This window comes from Balaenoptera borealis (genome assembly GCF_965194805.1).
Source record: "Balaenoptera borealis genome assembly, chromosome: 14".
NCBI classification, from domain to species: Eukaryota; Metazoa; Chordata; class Mammalia; order Artiodactyla; family Balaenopteridae; genus Balaenoptera; species Balaenoptera borealis.
Genome location: NC_138875.1, coordinates 19,276,073 through 19,296,913, shown reverse-complemented (window position 1 = coordinate 19,296,913; position 20,841 = coordinate 19,276,073). Strand labels below are relative to the sequence as shown.

At 38.8% G+C, this 20,841-nt stretch overlaps 1 protein-coding gene and 1 long non-coding RNA gene across 10 annotated transcripts in view; both read right to left on the bottom strand.

The window, feature by feature from the left end:
• The window catches only part of CCDC68 (coiled-coil domain containing 68), a 50,455-nt gene that overhangs the window by 11,506 nt on the left and 18,108 nt on the right, over window positions 1-20,841 (bottom strand). For all 9 annotated transcript variants that reach the window (XR_014233975.1, XR_014233976.1, XR_014233977.1 and 6 more), the window contains 7 exons: window positions 20,642-20,728; window positions 18,264-18,404; window positions 17,144-17,269; window positions 15,465-15,593; window positions 9,808-9,890; window positions 1,767-1,872; window positions 363-446 (listed from right to left, as the gene is read on the bottom strand). Coding sequence is in view for 4 of the 9 variants with exons in the window: in XM_082353424.1 (XP_082209550.1) it covers window positions 363-446; window positions 1,767-1,872; window positions 9,808-9,890; window positions 15,465-15,593; window positions 17,144-17,269; window positions 18,264-18,404; window positions 20,642-20,728 (756 nt within the window). In the remaining 5 variants the exon portion in view is untranslated. The remainder of the gene's footprint in view (window positions 1-362; window positions 447-1,766; window positions 1,873-9,807; window positions 9,891-15,464; window positions 15,594-17,143; window positions 17,270-18,263; window positions 18,405-20,641; window positions 20,729-20,841) is intronic.
• On the bottom strand, window positions 3,529-9,795 carry LOC309610487. The gene is made up of 2 exons (XR_014233984.1): window positions 9,408-9,795; window positions 3,529-9,371 (listed from the first exon to the last, which is right to left on the bottom strand). It is a non-coding gene; the product is annotated as an uncharacterized lncRNA (long non-coding RNA).

Below are 20,841 nucleotides of genomic sequence, written 5' to 3'. Positions count from 1 at the left end.
AATAATTTAATAATATAAAATTATGTTTAATACTTAATATTTTAATAATTATTAAGAGTACCTCCCCCACAAAGCTATAATTCTTACACATAGAAGACGCACACACACACTCACAAAAAGACATTCATACCCACATAGAGACACATGCATGTCCTCACACACACACATAGACACAGTCACACACAATCACACAGACACACACATTCACATACAGACATACTTGGACACAGTGTCACACTGGCACGCCATCGCACACAAGCACTCACACACACACAGGACACATTCACACACAGGCTCACAAATATACGGAACACACCCACACTCACATTCGTACTGAAATATAGAACAGATGCCCTCCCTACCTGGGCTTCCAGTATGTTAACTTTTTCTTTCAGATCTTCAATTATTTTATCTTGTTCTTTTAAATTATTTTTTAAGCCTTCCATCTAAGATTTAAGAAACACAAATGCAAAAATCTTGTCAGGCAACAGAGAATAGTTCCTTAAGTCAGAAATTGTACAGGTTTCTGTGGTCAAGTAATGTTTATCAAATCAACAAAATTAAATCCCAAGCATTAGTGGACTCAGCAGGCTACAGAAAATAACAGGACAAATTGGCACCTGGGGACGAGAGCACACAGACAGTGCAATTAAACACTTTAATCTTTAGAAAACCTGTTTAAACCAAACTCAGCAGGAGTGCATCCTGTGGGAAGCAACACTCGTCCTTGTTCTGTGTCTCAGTCACCTAACATTTTCATCCTGCATAGGCAGAGGCCAGGGGACATGATGCAAGGCCGTGGTCTGGCATGGGGAAGCTCCCTGCAGCAGAGATCTGGTCAACCAGCAGCATATTAAGGTGAGCCCACTTTGCTTTGGAAGAAAAGCATCTGTTAAGAGGCAACGTGGAACTGGGGGATGTGGGGTGATATCCAGGACGGTGCCAGAAGAGAAGAAACATGTGGATTCCAAGGCTACCTCTGTCATTTAACTACTGTGGGCCTCAGTTTTCTCATCTGTAAAATGAGGACATGGGATGCCCCCTCTGTCCTCCTTGACTCTCAAGTGCTATGACTCAATTCTCTGGCTGTTTGGTGAGGTCCTACCGAAGCAAGCCATGAATGTTACATTTAGGTCAAGAAGGCATTTGAGTTATTTGGAAGGACTCCTTTTAGAAACAAATATTAGGTAGTTTTAAAATAAAAGGATGGATGAAGGTCTGGTTTTAAGTCTAAAGCAGATTCCCAAACCAGATCAATACAAATCTTGACATAAACTGTATGAGTATGCAATTCACCATCCATCTGGCTGCCTTCACGATGACCTCTTCTCTTTCACCTGCCAAGATGTTCCCAGCGAAGAAGGGCCAGGTTACAGGCCTGTGCTAACACACCCTCTACGTAAATTAACCACTTATGAGGTTATGAAAAGAGATCATTTCTTCTTCAAGAAAGGGCTGAATGTCCTAATCTACAAAATCTGCTAAAGAACAGTGTGCATTATCTGGCTCAGAACACTTAAAAAAAAACACCAAAACATCTAAAGAGCAAACACAATTTCCCAAATATCTTCGTTGAGAACATCACAGGTGTTGGCATAGAGACAAAAGAGGACACTGAAAACAGAGCCTTGTCACATGGGGATAAAAAGGAAATGTCAATGCGGAGAAGAATGTCAGTGCTCATAGAGTCCAGGCAAGCCACACGTATTTGGTCTTCTCACTGTAAACATACTAGCTACCAGAGAAACACACTTGATTAATCTGACCTCCTGGATGACACTGCGCAGGTTCTGATGCTGGGAGTGAATCACAAACTGCAGATGAGAGATCTGCTCCTGGAGGAGGGAAATCTCCTTTTGAAGATCCTGGCAACTGGAAATGCAAAGGAAAAAAGAGAGAAAGATTTGCTAAAGCATTATACAGCTATTTTTACAGCTGTGCTACCAGGATCTCCTCACACATGACTCTACTACTGGGCAACATGTGGGTAAGATGCCCAGGGTCCCTTATGCCAAACAAGACACACCGAAGATAAACAGTCATGAAGCACGCTCTGATTAGCTCAGACATGAACTTGAATGAGAAGATCAATTCATGTCAAAAGCTCCTCTCTGGCCACCTGTGACTCCCTCCCTCCATCAGGTAGTTGAGTCAAGTTGCATCGAACCAGGTGAAGCACTTATATATCTAATCTGTCTCATCTAAGAGCATCCACAGACCTAGCAACCATCGGAACACACACATATGGGATAGAACACGGGGCCAGGAATGGAGACTTAACACATATATCAGAAACCAACTTCCAAGGATACAGGGGTTAGTATAGGTTGTGAATTGCCTGTGTTTGTCTTTTTTTTTTTTTTGGCTTCCTATTTTTGTTAATTCTACTACATGTAGATAAGGCAAGGAAAGAAAAATTAAATTCCAGCTAATATTTTGAGTCCACATTAACCATGGTGAAGAAAGATGACTGAAGTTTGAATTTAGATTATTCATCCTTTCCCAAAGCTCCGTTTAAGTAACTGGCATTGATTACATGGCTTTTGACTATTTCTCTTCTTGCCTATATTATTAGAGTTTGAGGCAAAATGCCTTGAGACAAGACCACTAAACTTGGGAGCATTGTAATTTTGGAGTCACATAACCTTTCTAAGCCTCAGTATAACAGGTATAACAATCCCTACCTTTACAGCATTAAAAGATTATACTGTACGCTTAAAGAGATAAAGTGAATGTGCTTTCGGAAAATGAGCGTTTTATAAAGTAATATATTATTTTAGTTTATTAAGGTTTCACAATTAGTAGCCAACATCCAATTCAATCGTAATTCTGATTTTTACAGTCTCTACAAATATTACAAAGGTCATAGAAATTCATGTGACACTATGGTGGAACTTGTTCTCATTTTTTTAAAGAGTCTCCATTTTGTTTTACATCATGTACTAAAACATTGCTTCTCAAACTTAATAAGCATTGGAGGATCTTGTTAAATTGTCAGGGATCTTGTTAAGATGTACATTCTAATCCAATAGGCCGGGGTAGGGCTTGAGGGTCTGCATTTCCAACATGCTCCAGGTGTTCCAATGATTTTGCTGGTCCACGAGCCAGGCTTTGAGTGCTTTGAGTAGCACAGCACTAATCTACTACAGTTGTCTCAATAATGTTTAATATACAATAAGGTCGCTCAAAGCCGAGTAACTTTCAGGCAATTTGCAATATTTAAGACAGTCTTGATTTTTTCCCTTGTTCAGTTTTGTATGAGAGAGCTTTTAAAAGAGTTTGTTTTACTGTAGAAAAAATTAATTTCTATAAAACTATAGAAATGTTTGCACAAGTACAAATGATGTATAATGATAGCCATTACTATTTATCCTATGGAACGAAATCATTTATATTATAAAATACTGTACAATTACACAACATATATGGCATAAAATATACGTGAAATGTAGTTCATTATTGTTCATAGCATTAAAAAATGGAAACGATCTAAATGTTCATCAATAGAAGACTGATAAAACAAATTACGCTATATCCATGCTACTTTTATTTTACATATACATATATATAACAGAGATAGACCAATAGACAATTTATATCAAAGATGCTGTTACAGAATATTATAAAAAGGATAGTCTTTTCAACAAATGATATTGTGACAACTGGATACTCATAGGAAAAAATGAAAAAGAAAATTAATCCTAACCTCACTTCATCAAAAAAATAAATTCCATGTAGATAAAACTGGAGACCCAAAAAACTCTCAAAAGATAATATAGAAGAGCATCTTCATGAATTTGGAATAGAGAAAGATTGTTAAAATAGAACTTAGAACAATATTAATTGCAAAGTAAAAGATAAGTTTGACTAGACAAAAATTTTAAACTTCTAGTCATCAAATGAGAGTGAGTAGGATAGCCTCAGAATCTCGGTAACATAAATTAATAAAGGCATTGTATCCAGAATATATAAGGAACATCTACAAATCAATGGAACAGGAACCCAGCAGAAAAATTAGAAAGTGACTCAAAAAGGCACTTCACAAAAAAAGATAGGTTGTGGACATAAGGATCAAAGCAACACAGAAGGCAAACAGAAATCTGGCCCACAGCTGGTGCTGAGATTCAAAATTGCTCCAGAGAGAAGGGAAAGAAAGAGAAAAGAAAAGGAGGAAAGAGCAGTCAGACTCAGGACTTTCCTGGGGAATAACGAGAAAGAACTTGGGATGCTTTGCAGAGCCAGGTCAGCTTGGAAAATTCATAAAATATGAAAATACTGTATATTATTAAAGGTGAGTATTCAAAATGGTCTCATCGTGTCTTATGATGACCCAGAACTCGGGGACTGAATGGACAAAAAAGTCTTTAGAAGGATGGGAGTGGGTAGATATGTTCTCCAAAGTAGAAAACTCAGGAAATTTCCCCATATATTTCATGAGAATATTACCATCAAGCTCACCGTAAATAAATAAAAATCTGAAGCAGGTCTTAAGATGGAAGAAAAGTATTTCTGGAAGCACTCTGGAAAGCGTAGGGGTTTCAGACTTATCTGCATTATACACTAGAACAGTGATTTAAGGAAGTTGCAAAAAAAAAAATCTCTTAGGTTTGTTCAATAAACAGAAAACCTAGTCATCCATTTAAGGTCTTTGAATGTGAGAATATAGTTAAATAAGCTGCATTTGAGCTCCCTTTAATCTCTGTTATTTATCTTTCACTTGAAGCACTCAGTGCTTTCAGTTGAAGCACTCAGTCTTAATGTACTAAAGCAAAACAGTAAGAAGAAACATAATGAAGGCCAGGCCTGGGAAAGGAGGCCAAACGTCTGTATCTAGGATTTATGCTCTGCCTCCCAATGCCTCAATATAAATACAAAGTCAATGTTGAAATTAAAATAGAATTGAAAACTGCTGCTTCCAGAAAGACGTAGAAGATGTGTTTTCCCCTATTCTTCCTATTAAGTCAACCCAAAACCTGAACATTATACATCAACAAACACAAGAAGACTCTGAAAGGTGGAAAGAAGAAGGAACACTAGCTTGGGACCTTGGGATCCAGGGAACAACACAATGGTGAGTTCCCTGGGTTTTCTTTTTGCTTCATACATGCTAGGCTTGGAGCTGAGAAAGTCCACAGCCTAGAAACGGCAATGGGAGCAGAGAAAAAGCCCAAACAAAAAGAGAGGAAAACCTTGGCTCCACCCTTTTGAGAAAGGGAACTGAGGATGCTGTCTCAAATCACTACGGATGGAGAGTGAACAGAGTACCATTTCTGGTCTTCATGTTAGATTCCCCAGTGTTCAAGAGAGGAAGTCAATCTTATCTTTAACTTGCAGAAATGTGAAAACAAATGGTGTGTCTTTAGTAACGTGGGATGACCGTGGAATAAGTACTAGGCAAGAAGCACATCCTCAATCTCTCTGCTGGCCAATGTCTGCCAAAGACTTGGTCAAAGGAAATCAAGGTCATGGAGGACTGTCTCTCCGTCCAATTGTCAGGATACTTTAAAATCTATTTTGGGGTTAACTTCCACCATCCGAGGTAGCATTATTGAGTCCTGCCACACTGCCCTCTGCTGCTCACTGTTAAAATGGCTTTGATTGAATTGTTCTTTGGCGGCATGGTATCCTTTTTAAAAGTATTTTCTGAGGTACAGCTTCTGTGTTTACTATAATGATTTTGTTGAAGACATCGTTCACGGTACTTTTTATGAACATATCCTGGAAATTTTTCTCTCTGGCCTTATAGATACATTAAAAAGAACTGGACGTTTCCTAAAGAACTGGTTGGGTTTAGTCATTTGGACATTGTGAATCACAAAACTAATCATAATTTTCTCGTTGGGTTGGCTGCTAGAAAATTTAAAATTGAGTCAGTGGTCCACTGTGAGCACGTGTAAACATTTTGTGGGCCAACCTCATTATATACCTGTTCTTGTATCTCCTTGGCCTTCTCATCTAATCTATTTCCAGTTAAAGGATTATGTTATTTTTATGTAGTTTTTGTAAATGATCTTATATTTTCTTAGAACTCAGGGTACATAAATACGTAATTGCAAAGGGTATGAAGAACATGAGGATGGCCATATTTGCACAATCCCAGAACATAACCCTTTTAAGTCTTTATAAATTGTACTTATTATCAGGGATTAATGCATTATGCTGTTTATAGGAATGAAAATTCCAGAAGAAATAAAAAGAGCTAGATACTGAGAGACAAAATGAATGCAATAAAAGTGGCAACTGAAACTATGTTGCATGTACCCAATGCTGCTACTTCTGGGCACAGTACTCATGGCCAGGCATTGGGCATATGAATAACCCCATATGGAATTCCCACTTGAGAGAGAAGATAGTGAGATTGGTGGCATCCTGGAGCTTCTTTGAAGCTATGAAAAACTCATACTAGAGGCTACAGGGACTCAGGTTTCCTGCTATTTAGGATTTGATGTTTCTTTGGACCTTTATGGTGGCCATTACTAAATGTGAGTCCCCAGTGGAAGAGAGGGAAACTGACGATCACAACCATATGAACAAGAGACGCCAGGTCCTTACCTTTCCCAGGCCAGACCAAGGTGAAAGAATAAGCAAGACGTAGGTATAGCTCTGTTCACATTTGAACCAAAGCTCAGGAATATGTATTACTATTGCCAGTCAAAATCTTCCCCATTGTTGTTTTCAGTGGTAGCACTAAATGGGTGGGGGATGGGGGGGGCTTAAGACAGCCCTCAAAACTACCAAAGATAAATGTACAATGTAAGTAACAACAGTATGCTTTGACAGGCAACCACATCTTCAAGATACCCTGTTTCTTCCTCTAAGGAATGTACCATCCCTAAGCAGCTTCTACAGGTATAGAGAAGCTAACACACTACTTGTCTTTACAAAGCCCAAATGTGTTCCCCAAGGGATAACTCTAAAATGGGCCTGTGTGTTTGTCTGTGACATCACAGGGCAGAGAGAGAAGTGGGAAAACTGCCTTCTACTCGTAGCCACACAGGGGACTGAGGAAACCAGTCAGAGAAAAGGTCTCTGGAGTTTCCAGAAATAAGAGAAAAAAAGTCAAGTCTCCTCTATAGAAGAACAAGCATAGGCTTTGCTACGGCAATACTAGAGCCCAAACTCCCAGCCCTACAACTTCTGGAAAGCTGAGTGATCTTGACAAGTCATGTAACCAATTAGAAGCTCTGTTTCCTTCCTGAAAGGTCGATGGAAAGATTAAATTAAATAAGGTACCTCGGGTTACTTTATAAACTGAAAGGCACTACGCATGTGTCAGTTAGTACTGATGGTAGTAGAAATATGGGGTCAACCTTGTTTTTAAAAAAGATGCTTCTGCCAAACCTTTTTACTCCCGTTAACAGTAATTGTGAGTTTCTGCTGTATAACAAAGTGAATCAGCTACACATATACATACACACCATTGTAAAGCAATTATACTCCAATAAAGATGTTAAAAAAAAAAAAGTAATTGTGAGGATTAGCTTAATATAATGGTACATACATTATCCATATGCAAGAAGAAACTCTTTTTCTTCTGAATTATAAAAGCTTAAAAGTTATCCTCAGAGATGCTTTCTAATATTAGAAATGCCAAGTTACAACATATTGAATTTTTTAATCTCTTTGTCAAAATTGTAGAATGAAACTCACTGCAATTCAAGAAAGTCATGGCACCTATCAAACTATCTGTTTAAGGGAAATTAAATCACCCATAGCCCCCTGCTCAGGGAAGAAGCCCTAGGCTATTCTTTGAGTAAGGGAAGGCCACCCACAAGGATGGGAGAGGACGCCTGCCAAAGGCTATTGGTTGGATGTCAAAGCAGGGGTTGGTCAAGATGATCTATCTGGCCAATACAGGAAGTAGTATTAGGACAGTCACACTCTTTCCTCTGGAATCTGAAAGGAAAATACAGAGACTATAAACCAGCTGTTGAAAAATGGTGGGAAAAGCTAATGAATCATCCAGGAAGAACAAAGAACAAGAAAAGAGTGAAACTGCATAAACACGCATCACTAAGTGGGATCAGCAAAAGAATCTGGTTTTTCAAATCACATTAGGTGCTAAAGGGTTGTCCTCCTGTCTTCCCATGAGTACATCTTCTTTATGGCCATATCTATTCAGTCTTAACCTAACAGAAATCCTATTTATGGTAGCTTAACCAAGTCTCTATTGCTTTAGCTAAAAGAATCTGACTCATACTGATTTCATTTTCTTGTCACTTAGCAAAGTGAATACCTCTACACACGGCTCAAAATAACAAGTAAAATAAATATTTGTGATACCTACAATTTATGAAAACTGCACAAGCCAGGATGTTCAAACACCTTTCTGGAAACACAGAAGCTCCATTTCCCTCAAGATATTTCTAAAACCTCCTCAAGAGCTTTTTGAGAATTCTTTATCCTGACTGCTCATATATAATAGGACTGAAAGAATAGATCAGTTTGGTTTTTAAAACCATTACATTTTTGGCTCAAAGACTGACAAAACCTCTATTATCAAGAAAAAATCATTTTGTAAAGAATAAATCAAACTCATTGTCTGGACTCTTAATGGAAGGCACAGTGTACCAGCTGTAGTTCTGCTGCACGGAAAAGCTCTCTTTAGGGAAAAAAAAAAAAGAGGTAAGCCAAAAATGTACTTAGAGTTAAATTATGAGTATATACAAGTAATTCCAAAGACTTATGGATATTTTCCATAGTATTTCCTTTATTCTCTACAGAGATGTACAGTGCTGTGAAACTCAGACGTCCACCTTCTGGGGCTACATGCGTGTTCACAGGGAAGCATATGAAGAAATTAATATCAGTGGTATCCCAGTGTGTTTCAAATATGTAGGTACAATTGCCAGGGTCAGCCCAGTTCTGGACTTTGGCTTATGAGGTCCAATGAAGAGAAAGAGAGATAATGGGAAAGGAAAAGGAAATAGGAAAAAATCAAAAGACCAAGAGAAAGTGATGTCTGAGCATATGTTATTGAATAAATGAGAATAAGAATATGTACATTCTGAGATTCATAATAGTGCCTAGAGCAATAGCTCTAGAGGGATGAACTAAGATCTTGAAATAGATTTGACTTTGAATGTTATATCAGAATATATAACGATTGTGGTAAGCTTAGCATTAAAAGAAAAGAAAAAAAAGAAAGGAAAGGAAAAGAAAAGTTCAGGAAATTTCATATGATATGAGTTATTCTATGATATTTCAGAGAATTTTTCTAACAGCAGCTGAGTAGTCAAGCCATTCGAGATCCATAAACCCATAAATCCACCCCTACCCCAGCACACAAGGACCAGGACTGCTTGTGAATTACTAGTATTTGTAAGTAAGTCCCAAGAGCTAAGGATGCTTTTCACAGTATTTCCTTCCTTCTCAACAAAGTTGGGAGCACGACAAACCTATCTTACAATTCCACGTGTGGGCTAGCTAATTTAGTGCCGGCTGTAGCAGAGACCCATCAACAAAATCAGAAGCATCAGGGGAATGGAGACCTCAACAGCATCCTCTTCAGCACCAAGGGTAAACAGGGAGGGGACAGGCTCATTCACTCTTCAAAAGGATTAACGAACCACCACACACATGTACACACACCAGTTTCCCTGTACCCCCAGCGACCTCTGCCCCGTCCAGATTCCCCAGTGGGTAGGGAGGGAGAGGCACATGACTGTTAATGCTAAGAAATCTCCCTTCCTCCTGCACTTTCAGGCTTCCTTTCCCTTGGGGGATAGTTGCCGTCTATCCACTGGTCAGTGGACCCGAAGAGAGGAAAGATACCAGGAACTGCTTTTACTTAGGAGATTTGCAAACCTTTTAGCATATGTAGCCTTGGATTTGAGATGCAGCAGCTTGTTTTCCAAAGACAGTTTTTTTTCTAGCAGTGTTCTCTTTTCCTAGGAGAAGATAAAATACATTTTTTGCTCATTTCTTTTCCTTTATTTCTCTCTCTCTCTCTGTCTTTTTCTCTCTCGTTCTTTCTCTCTATGTGCGTGTGTGTTCAGCAAGGAATTCTTGCAAACTGTTCGCAAAAGATGCTTCTTGTAATACTAGAAATATGTTTTGAGCTAAAGAGCTAATTTCATCTGGAGCTGTTACAACCCACCCCAGTGAAGTCCGGGGCAGGCATTCTCCTGCATGCTTTACAAGTGTAACAGGGAAGAGCCAAATCAGACTACATGTTAAATCTGTTTCTTTTACTTGAACCTTTGCTTTCTGCTGCTTCTGTTCACTAAAAGGATACTGTCTATGCATAATGGCCTGCCTCGGGGAACCCTGCCCCTCTGCCTGAATGTTAAACCAAAGTGCCTTTGTTCAGGGAAACATGCAGACCCTGTTCCACCCGTGGATGGCTGCAAGAAACAAGAAATTAACACATCCCCTCCCCGAGGCTGGCCATTCCAGGTGATATTTGCAAAACTTAATGGCCTTTTTACTTTACTTCCTCATCCCCTCCCCCTCTGTGCTATAAAAGAAACGGACATCCAAACCCCGATAAGATGGTTATTTTGAGACTTTAGTCGGCCATCTTCTCCGTCTGCCGGCTTTCTGAGTAAAGTCGTGTTCCTTGCCTCAACACCTCGTCTCCGATTTATTAGCCTGTCGTGCGGCGAGAAGAGCGATTTTGGACTCGGTCACATACGTCGCTCAAGGACAGGTCAAGACTAGTTGTCTTCACTGCCCTCGCTTGTCTGGAGAGCTTTGCTTTGGCCCCTCCCCCAGTCCACTGCTCAGTCAAACTTCTCTTCTGTCTCTCCATCCCGCCCTAAATGCTAACTGCTTGCCCATCTCTCTCTAGACACTGGCTCTCCTATCATTCCACCTGCTTCTCCTCCGTTAGTCTGAGTTGTTGGTATCCAAGGATATTATTGCACTTGTCTTGATACCTACCTGCTTACATGGCATCTGTCAGAGGTAGAAAAGTAGTAAATGTATATTTAGTGAAGGATCAAGGCCATAAGTGATAAAGTCACTTCCTAATTAGGATATAACAGAAATTTTGACATTGTGAAAGAATCCCTGAAGAAATACCTTATTGTCATCATTAAACCAAACTGTCTCCATCCAACAGGAAAATAGACAAGTCCATGAAAAACCAAGCTGGGATGATTGTGTTCTTTTTTATATCTGATGGAAATAGATGCTTTGACAGTATTTACAATGCTGTTTAAAATCATTCCTTCTGTAGTATTTATATGGGTAAAATACAAGACAGTGCCGTTATAGCAAAAATCTCAGTCTTTGGACATGGACCAACCTGGTTCTGAAACTTTGTGACTGTGTTAAGTTTTGCCAAGGTTTTAACCCCTCTAGACCTTATCATTGTTAAGAAAAATTAACCAAAACTTGTAAATCAAAATATATTATTTTAATGTCATATTGGGTCATTGTTTAATAACCTGACACAAGGATTTTTTAATTCTCTTGGAGAATTTCTTTGTGTGTGACTTTATTATTTATTATTTGATTAGAGCCCTGACTTTGTGAAGTTGCATGTTAATTTGTGGGTTTCTGCCTAGTAGAAAAGGTAATCCCAAAGGTTATGGTTTATTGCCTTAAAGAATATTAACTAGCTTTGTATCTAACCTAGTAATCCTATTCTCTATTCCTTTTTTCAAAATGCATGTAAATAGCCAATTTCAAAAAATATTTTATTTAAACCAGCTTTACAATCTTACTGGTTCCCTCATTAATTAATGAGTTGACTAAAACATCTGACATGTATTCATTCTATATCTGTTTGAGTCATGTTTTTGACTTTTTGAGCATCCCTAAGATGGGGATAATACTATCTATACTGAAATGTTGGGATGATTGGAGATGTATGTGAATGGTCTACATGCTTCTCTGAAACATATTAGGACCTCAATATATAATAATTTGAAGGTGCCAAATACTTCATATCTTATGTGCTCTATTATTTTTAAAATTTATACTTTTTCAAAAATTTCCTGTAGCATTCTTGTCACATATATTAGATATTGTTCTGGTGTAGCCTTAGTTGATCTGAGGGATCAATATACTCTTTGCAAGCTTATTATGACACTTGGATCATCAAAGAAACACATCACTGATAATATATTTTGAGTTTATAGGAGGAAAAATGGTGTTTAACAAACATTCTTTCTAATGGGCTTACTCTCAATTCATGAATCTTTATCACCAGGGTTCAAGGAGACCAGACAGCTGGACCAGTAAATGTTCTGCCTTGGTCAAGCCTCCAGTATTTAGCATGGACTCTTTTTTTAATTTAATTTTTATTTTATATTGGAGTATAGTTGATTTACAATGTTGTGTTAGTTTCAGGTGTACAGCAAAGTGGTTCATTTATACATACATGTATATCCGTTCTTTTTCATATTCTGTCCTATATAGGTTATTACAGAATATGGAGTAGAGTTCCCTGTGCTATACAGTAGGTCCCTGTAGCTTGGACTCTTAATGCTCCCTCTCTGACAACACAGAAAATCACACTACATCAGCTAGCACTTCTCAGGGACAGTGTCTTCTGGGAAGGGAAAGGCGTTCACAGCACCACCCAGTGGGCAATCCACTCTTGCCAAAACCACACCTCTGAAGAGCGTAAGGGTTCCCTCACCTTATTGATCAAGGTGGAGTGGACACCAACTTAAATCATTGCCATATGTTAACATCTAAATGATTTAGGAACCAATGATATCCTTTTTATCCCACATCAGAGAAGATGTGGGCATAATAGAAAGGATTGTGAACTGCTACCTGGAGGACTGTAGAATAGTCCCTCATTCGCACTGTCCTCGTTTATAAAATGATGATGAGGAATTAGGTGGTCTCAAAAGAGCCTTTGAGCTCTAAAATTCTAATAGAGCTAAATCCATGACACTGGAAAACAAATATGATGCAACAGAAGTGCACTGCCAGCCAAAGGAACATATGCCATATTAAAATGCTCTTATTGGGCGGTTTTGCTGGCTTATCACTGTGTTTATGGAATTCATTCTCACTGCATTCCTGATTAAAGTGGGACAGATGGTGAAGGTTTGAAGTAATGTGTTCATTACCAGACCTCATACCACTAATGGCTATTTACTGGAGCAGTGGCTTGTGCAAGTGAGTAGAAAATGAATCCTTCTCCAGGGGGTACCCACCACCAAGGCAGTATTTATCAACCTTTGTTGTGGATGTTCATTTTTAATTTTCATTTCCTTTTTGAACTCATGGCCTTTTCTTACTAATACAAAGGCCTCAGTACCACCTCCTCCCATTCCGATACACACTTCCCTCCTGAGAAACCCTTCATCACAGCCTTTATCCTCACTATCTCCTTAGACCAAGATGTTACCAAGCTTTGCTTCTTATAGTTGTATTTATTTGCGTGATCATTTTACAAATGTAATGTATCTTTAAACTAAATATGTTTAAAAAATAAAAATAAAACTCCTGCACATTTTCCTTCCACTGCATTCCCACCTACTTCCAGAGATTCCAAAAGACTCCACTCTAGGAAGTCACTGAACTAGAATGTTCTGGAAGGTTCCTGCATGGCCTTGCTGAACCATGGGCATTCTGTCCACTTACTATGTCACAGAGCTCCTAGAGACAGCTCTCCATTATGGGTCAATATCAAGACAAATGCTAGGCCATCACTTCTCAAAAATGTCTGCCAGTCTCTAAGCCACTTAACCTTACTCTGGGGTCCATCCCTACCTTCAGTTGGATGTCAGCTTCCCTAAGGACCCCTGGGAGAATGAATGAAAGGAGATCTGGGCAGTTCCTTGAGTCTCACACCACCCAGATATATTACATTGCAATCTCCACAAAGAGACTGTATCTGGTTCATTCACAAATAGATATCTAGCTTGGAGCTCTGCCTGGTCCACGGTGGGAGCTCAAATATTGTTGAATAAATAGTCCAGTGACTATACCCCAGAATTCTGAGATGAACTCACATCCAGTACAGATTTCCTGGGGTTTCTAGAAAATAGAAATTACATTACACTATTTTTTTGTTAATTTTCAGGGACTGACAGCTGACCAGTAAACATGACCCAGAGTTACTGGGTTTGAGGTGACCGCAAATCTAAATTTAAATGTCAAGCTGGTTAATCAAGTAGTTTGATTAAACAACCCTATTTGCATTCCAGAATTGTCTTCCTTTCCGAAATGCAAACGTTCCTTGTGCTATCTTAGTTTGCTAAACTATTTATTACAGGATAAATATTCTAACATTGCGAAGTATTCATCCAAATGTTACAGTTTGTCCAAAACATCATAATTATAAACTGTTACACGAGGGCAAACCAGCTACTTGAGGACATTTTAGCCCTGTGATTTTGGCTAAAGTAAAACACTCAGCATCACCCACCGTGCAACACAGATGTAGCTGTATATTATTATTATTAGATTCAGTTAAGGTTGGGCTTATTTAATTTTCGTGATTTCCTCATAGGACCTTCATTAAGATCACAAATTCAGCCAAACTCACAGTGTTATAAATTAAATTCTTGGGAAATATGTAAAAAATTAATCAAGGTTTCTCAGGCAAATATCCTGAATGTTGAAATGTGATGCTTTTGAAGTGATAGTTCTAAAATAGCTTCAATTCAAGGAGACTCATTAAAAAAAATAAGACTGAGAAGAGTGGAGGAAAATCAGGGAATTCATGTAATAAATATAAAAATGTACTGGGCAATATTTACTAGAAGTTAAAGTCTGTATTCTTATCTACTCCAACTCAGTTTCAAAGATGCCAGTTTTCTATTGGTTTGTTTTACTATTAAAAAATATTGCTTGGTTTACCTGAATTCTAAATTCTAAGGCATGCAAAACGAAATTTATGTGCTCACCTTTTGTGTGTATTTGGAGGGCCAGCTACTTAAAGGAACACTGCATGAAACTTTTAATAATTTTTGTTCTATTATTACTCTTCCCTAAATTTGGCCGAGCCGTGCGGCGTGCCCCCTGCACTGGGAGCGTGGAGTCTTAACCACTGGACTGCCAGGGAAGTCCCAAGAATGTCTTTTCTTAATTGTGAACTATACCTGTCCTAGGGCAGCCATAGGTTTTTATAAATCTAAAGGGGACTTGGGTGGCCAAAAATAAACACTTCACTGACTCCAATACATAAAAATGCTACAATTACAAGGATTCGCTATATTATTACTAGCAGTAGGTAGACTTTGTGATCTTTTCCATTATTTCTATTCATAGCCTCACATGTTTCCCCTTTCTAAGCCATACATTTACCAGAAAAAAAAAGTGACAGATAATGAATGATTCGACTGCAATATTTGTAAAGAGGTAAATCAGTAACTACAATACACATCATATTAAATGTGTAAGGGAAGAAATGAACATTATTGAGTCCATCCTAAGATCTTAGGAGTTGCAAAGAGCACTCTCACTTATCGTTATTTATTTTCATATTATCTTCTTTAATTCTCACCCTAACCCTGTCAGGAAGAAATCCCTTTAATTCTCCACAGGCCTACCTTTTCCATTCTCTGTACAAGATTCTCCAGTTCTGTGATTTGATTATGTTTTTCTTCAAGCTTTTCAGCAATTTGATTCAGATTTTCAACATGTTGCTTCAATTTCTGTTCTTTTTCAAGTGTGTTAACCTTTTGTCAGAAAAACAGTTGTCAGACTATTGTTTTCATTAAACCTATACAGCTATTATCTCCCTCTAAAATTTTCTGAGTAGCCAAAAATATTTAATAATTCACACTTGTTTAGAATTACTTCCTTGAATTCAGTCTTTCTTCAAAATAAACCTGATGGACTACAGAAACACTAAATCAATGGAGAATTAATAACATATAAATATTATTTCTAGAATGTTGACATTTGCTCCCATAAAGCATACTCTGTGAACTGATATAAGAAAGGGAGACAAAAATTTAAGAAAAGCAAAACTTTTGACTTTTTCTCAACAAAACTTATCTAGAACAGAAATAAAATCTTATAGATTCAAGTAAAAACTGTTTTCTTTTTAACCAGAAAGTGTCATAAAAGCAGAATAATTATCCCCACTGTGTCAGGGGGTTATCTCCTAGGCATAGAGCAGGAGTTATACTAAAAGACATAGGAGAGAAGTCTTCAGCGGGCAGCCCATAGGCCACACTTGGGAGTGTTTCAACTGACTTGTAACTGACATGCGCACCCACATCTGCTTGTGTGTTTAACAGAACTCAAGGTTTTACGGTTAGAAAAAAAAAGTGTCTGACTTCCCTTGAAAATACCAGGTGGGCATTCCTGCCCAGACACTCCCTTTGCTGGGACGTGGGCACTCCCGTCCACACACACCTGCTCACTCTTTCACGTAGGTACTTTATCTGCACCCTGCATGCCCAAGAGTTTGTGACCATCAGCACCCCAACCTGAAGCTTGAGGGCGCGTCGCCTGTGCAGCGGATTCCTACTGTGCTTCCCTGGGGACCCTCCTAGGGCCTGAGCTGGCAGAGACCCAGGTGCCCCACCCGCGCCTGAATGAGCTTCCCTCTTTTGAGTTTTGGCCAACACACACATACACGTTTCCCTTTTCCAGTCCTAGAATACATTCTCCAGATAAAGTTCTACTGGCCCTACCTAGGACACATATTTCAGATTCAAAAACAACCAAACTGTAGGTGTGCGTCTATGATATAGAGACACCCATATACACACACATATATATTTGTATGATTTTATATTTTAATTTATATATTAAATATAAAATATATAATTTTATATGAAATATATATATGTACGTATACATACATGTTTTTGTTCGTTTACTCTGAAGAACGTATTCCAGGACCAAAAAAACTTTGAAACCATTTATGTAGCCCAACTTTTTCATTTTAGAGTCAAATCAGAGAGACAGAGTGATTCGAACTGGGTCACCTAGTTAGTCAAAGGCAGAACCAGAAGAGAAGCCACTGGCCAGTGTCATGAGGCCAGCCCTGATTTCTAGGCTGGGTGGCAGGGCTCTGGGCAAGGGGGGCATAATATCCGGGTACCAGGCTAAACAGGGGTGGGGGGAGATCAGGGCAGAAGACGGGCAGCTTGCCCTTCCAGGGGCTGGCCAAGTCACGTGGCCACTACTTGTTTCACATCTAACTCCTCCCCAAAAGAGAGACTTGAACAGCTTGGAGGTTAGTTCACCAGTATGCAAGCTGCTAGCTCGGTACCTGGAGTAAGTGTCTACTGTCCTCATGCTTCTGTCTAACTTCTTTAGACTGTGTTTGATAGTTTTCAAATAATCTCTGGGCCACATTTCTCAGAGCCGCTGCTCCTGCTTCTCTGGAGGCTTCGAGCTAGAAACAAAAGGTCACTGTGCATGTTTTGACTTCTACAATAAAAAGGGTTAAAGACAGAACAGTTTGATGGGCAACCATAAATACAGAGGCTGTAACCGTACAATTTGCACCTTCATAGACAATGGGTAAGAGGAAAGATGCTGTTATCTGGTAAGAAGAAAACATAAAATGAGAACCCCCTATTTATTGGGGCTGTCATGCAGGTGATTTGCACTGGCCAGGCCAAAGCGAGCTGTATGAACATCAGTGCCCTGCATATATAAACCACACCCCTGCAAAGTGTCCCCCAGTGCCCCATCAGCTTATACACGTATTTGCAAACGTTTTCTTATCATTGGCCACAGCAGTACTAAAAGACATATTTCCTGAAATAGAAGGAGGACAAGATTGAAGTATTAGGGGCAATATCGACAAAGTGTCATGAATCTTTCAAAGATTTAACCTAAAGAAATAATCAAGGATGGCTGCAAAGATCTACCCACTAAATCACTGTAGGACTGTATATAAAATAAGCCAAAAAAGGAAAATATAAGGCACCCAACAATAGATTAGCTAAATAAAACAATGAGACATTTGACTATGAGTGCTCTAATTAATATGCAATTTTTAATATCTAATTATTACATATATAAAGACTTTTAAATTTTACTGTAGTAATAACATGAGACCTGCCCCATTAACACGTTTTTAAGTGTACAGTACAGTATTAAATATAGGCACAATACTGTACAGTAAATCTCTAGAACTTATTCATCTTGTACAACTGAAACTATACCCATTGAACTTTTGTAAAATCTTTTTTAATAATAAAAATCACCTTCAAAATAAAACAGTGAGATTTAATTGATCAAATGTAAAAGGGCTTCTCTAAGTATGTGAGCACATGTGTGGATTTATGGATGTGTGTGGATGTCTATCTAATTTCACAGATGCACAAATCTATCCTATTGGCACAAAGTACAAAATTAGAAATTTCTCCTACTGGTCATACCTTGATTTTCAACACTTCATTCTCTTTGTTCATTTCTAAGAGCTGTAGGTCTTTTCCTTTTATCCTTTCCATGAGCAGATCCAAACTGCAACAAGAGGGATCCAGTTCAGAGTCAAAGCCATTTTGGATGTGTCCACAGTGCTGAAATGAACAAACAAGAAAATCATTCACCTGACTTTTCCTTTTCTCTACTAACTTTGATAACAATAATTATCACTCAGTATTACATATGTCAAGGAGGATTCAGATCAACACAAATAAATCTTTTGAATCTTAAATATCAATGGGAAGTTCCAGATGAAATGCAGCTGGCCTCTATATTTGCTCAAATTTGAATAGATTCTTATATTAAAAGGAAGGTGGAGGTACATCTTTCATGCCTTTTATGTTCCCTACAGTTTTGTTTTGTTTTTTTATAGAATTTTTTTTTTAATTTTATTTATTTATTTATGGCTGTGTTGGGTCTTCGTTTCTGTGCAAGGGCTTTCTCTAGTTGCGGCAAGCGGGGGTCACTCTTCATCGCGGTGCGCGGGCCTCTCACTATCGCGGCCTCTCTTGTTGCGGAGCACAGGCTCCAGACGCGCAGGCTCAGTAATTGTGGCTCACGGGCCTAGTTGCTCCGCGGCATGTGGGATCTTCCCAGACCAGGGCTCGAACCCGTGTGCCCTGCATTGGCAGGCAGATTCTCAACCACTGCATCACCAGGGAAGCCCTCCCTACAGTTTTAAATATACTATTAAGACCTTTTAAGGAGATAAATGATATCCACAAAGCCAGTTGTTTGTTTTTTTTAATCTAACACATCTGCTGACCTTCTGTGGTTTGAGATGGCCGAGGCAGACATACTGGCAACACAATTCATCTGCATTCCCAAGAAGCTATTCCTATTAAGGTCTCCAAAAACCTCCCCATTGTTATAGCCAATGGTCGACAACTAGCCCTCAATTTACTTAACCCACAGACGCCATTTGACACAGCGGTCCCTCCTCACTTTCTGAAACCCATTTTTTCCTTGTCTTCAGTAGCTCCATTCTCTCCTGTTTATCCCCCTAATTCACTAGTCTCACTTCTCAGCCTCCTGTGATAGATTCTTCTTCTTCCCAACATCTAAATATCAGAACTCTCAGGACTAAATGCTTAGATGTTCTCTCCTTTCTATCCACACTGATATGTTTGGTGATCTCCTCCAGTTTCAGAACTTTAAATACCATCCTTACTCCCAAAATCTCTACCCCATAGCCTGGACCTTCTCTACCAGACTTCTACCCTCAACTCCAGAATCAGATATCCAACCTCCATCAGAAACCTCCACTCGGAAGTCTGATAGGCAACTCAACATAGTCAGAACTGAATGTTTGATCTTTCCTATCATTCACAAACATTAACCTCTTTTTCAGTTTCAGAGCACTTAAGAAAATAATTGGAGTGAGTTGTGTTAGTTTAGGAGCTGAGGATGACAAAGAAGGCTCTGTTTATACATCTTACGCTATGTTCTAGTGTTCTCTGTGGCCGTCCTACAGAGTGGATAACACTGGCATTGATGAGGTGCATGTGGCTCAGGTGAGGTTTAACCTGGCATAATCCAGACAAGGCTAAGTGCACATTGTTTGACCTTAAGAATAAAAGGCTGGTCACAGGGGAAGGGGTGCATTTAAGCTTATTGACTGATCACACAGCCTAATGGCTTCAACTGGGTGTCCATTGGTGTGGCCCAGGTGAACCTAAAAGCTTGTACCTTTGTCTGTCGTTGGAACATGTTGCTGCCAAGTATCCTGGCTGAGCCAATATCTTCCCATACAATTTAGATAAGTAAGCCAAGTTTAAAATATTCAAGTAAGAGCTGGCCATTCCAATCTGATCCCACTAATGACATCTGTAGTTAAATATTTCATACATATGCCCGTTAACATCTTTAGATACCAACAAAATATTTAATACTCATCATTCAAAGAATAATTTAATAATATCAAAAAGTTTTTTAGGCTTCCCTGGTGGCGCAGTGGTTGAGAATTTGCCTGCTAATGCAGGGGACGCGGGTTCGAGCCCTGGTCTGGGAAGATCCCACATGCCGCGGAGCAGCTGGGCCCGTGAGCCACAATTACTGAGCCTGCGCGTCTGGAGCCTGTGCTCCGCAACAAGAGAGGCCGCGATAGTGAGAGGCCCGCGCACAGCGATGAGGAGTGGCCCCCACTTGCCACAACTGGAGAAAGCCCTTGCACAGAAACGAAGACCCGACGTAGCCATAAAAATTAAAAATAAATAAATAAATAAATGGAGTATATATTAAAAAAAAAAAAAAAGTTTTTAAAGGAAGTCTATATGGCTTTATGTTCATTTACTGAAGGAATAAAAGTGGTACATTTTGCTAAATTCACTACCTTTGCATCTTGTTTGTGATTTGTACTATTATGTCTTACTTCATCTTTAAATATTTGATTTCGGATCTTTTCCAGAGTAGTTCGAATCTAAAAGAAAAGAAAAATATTTTTTTCAAAGGCATTTAATACCAAATACTTTTTTTTTCTATACCAGTTACAGGGTACCAAATTTATCTAGAAAGTATTACATATATGTCAAT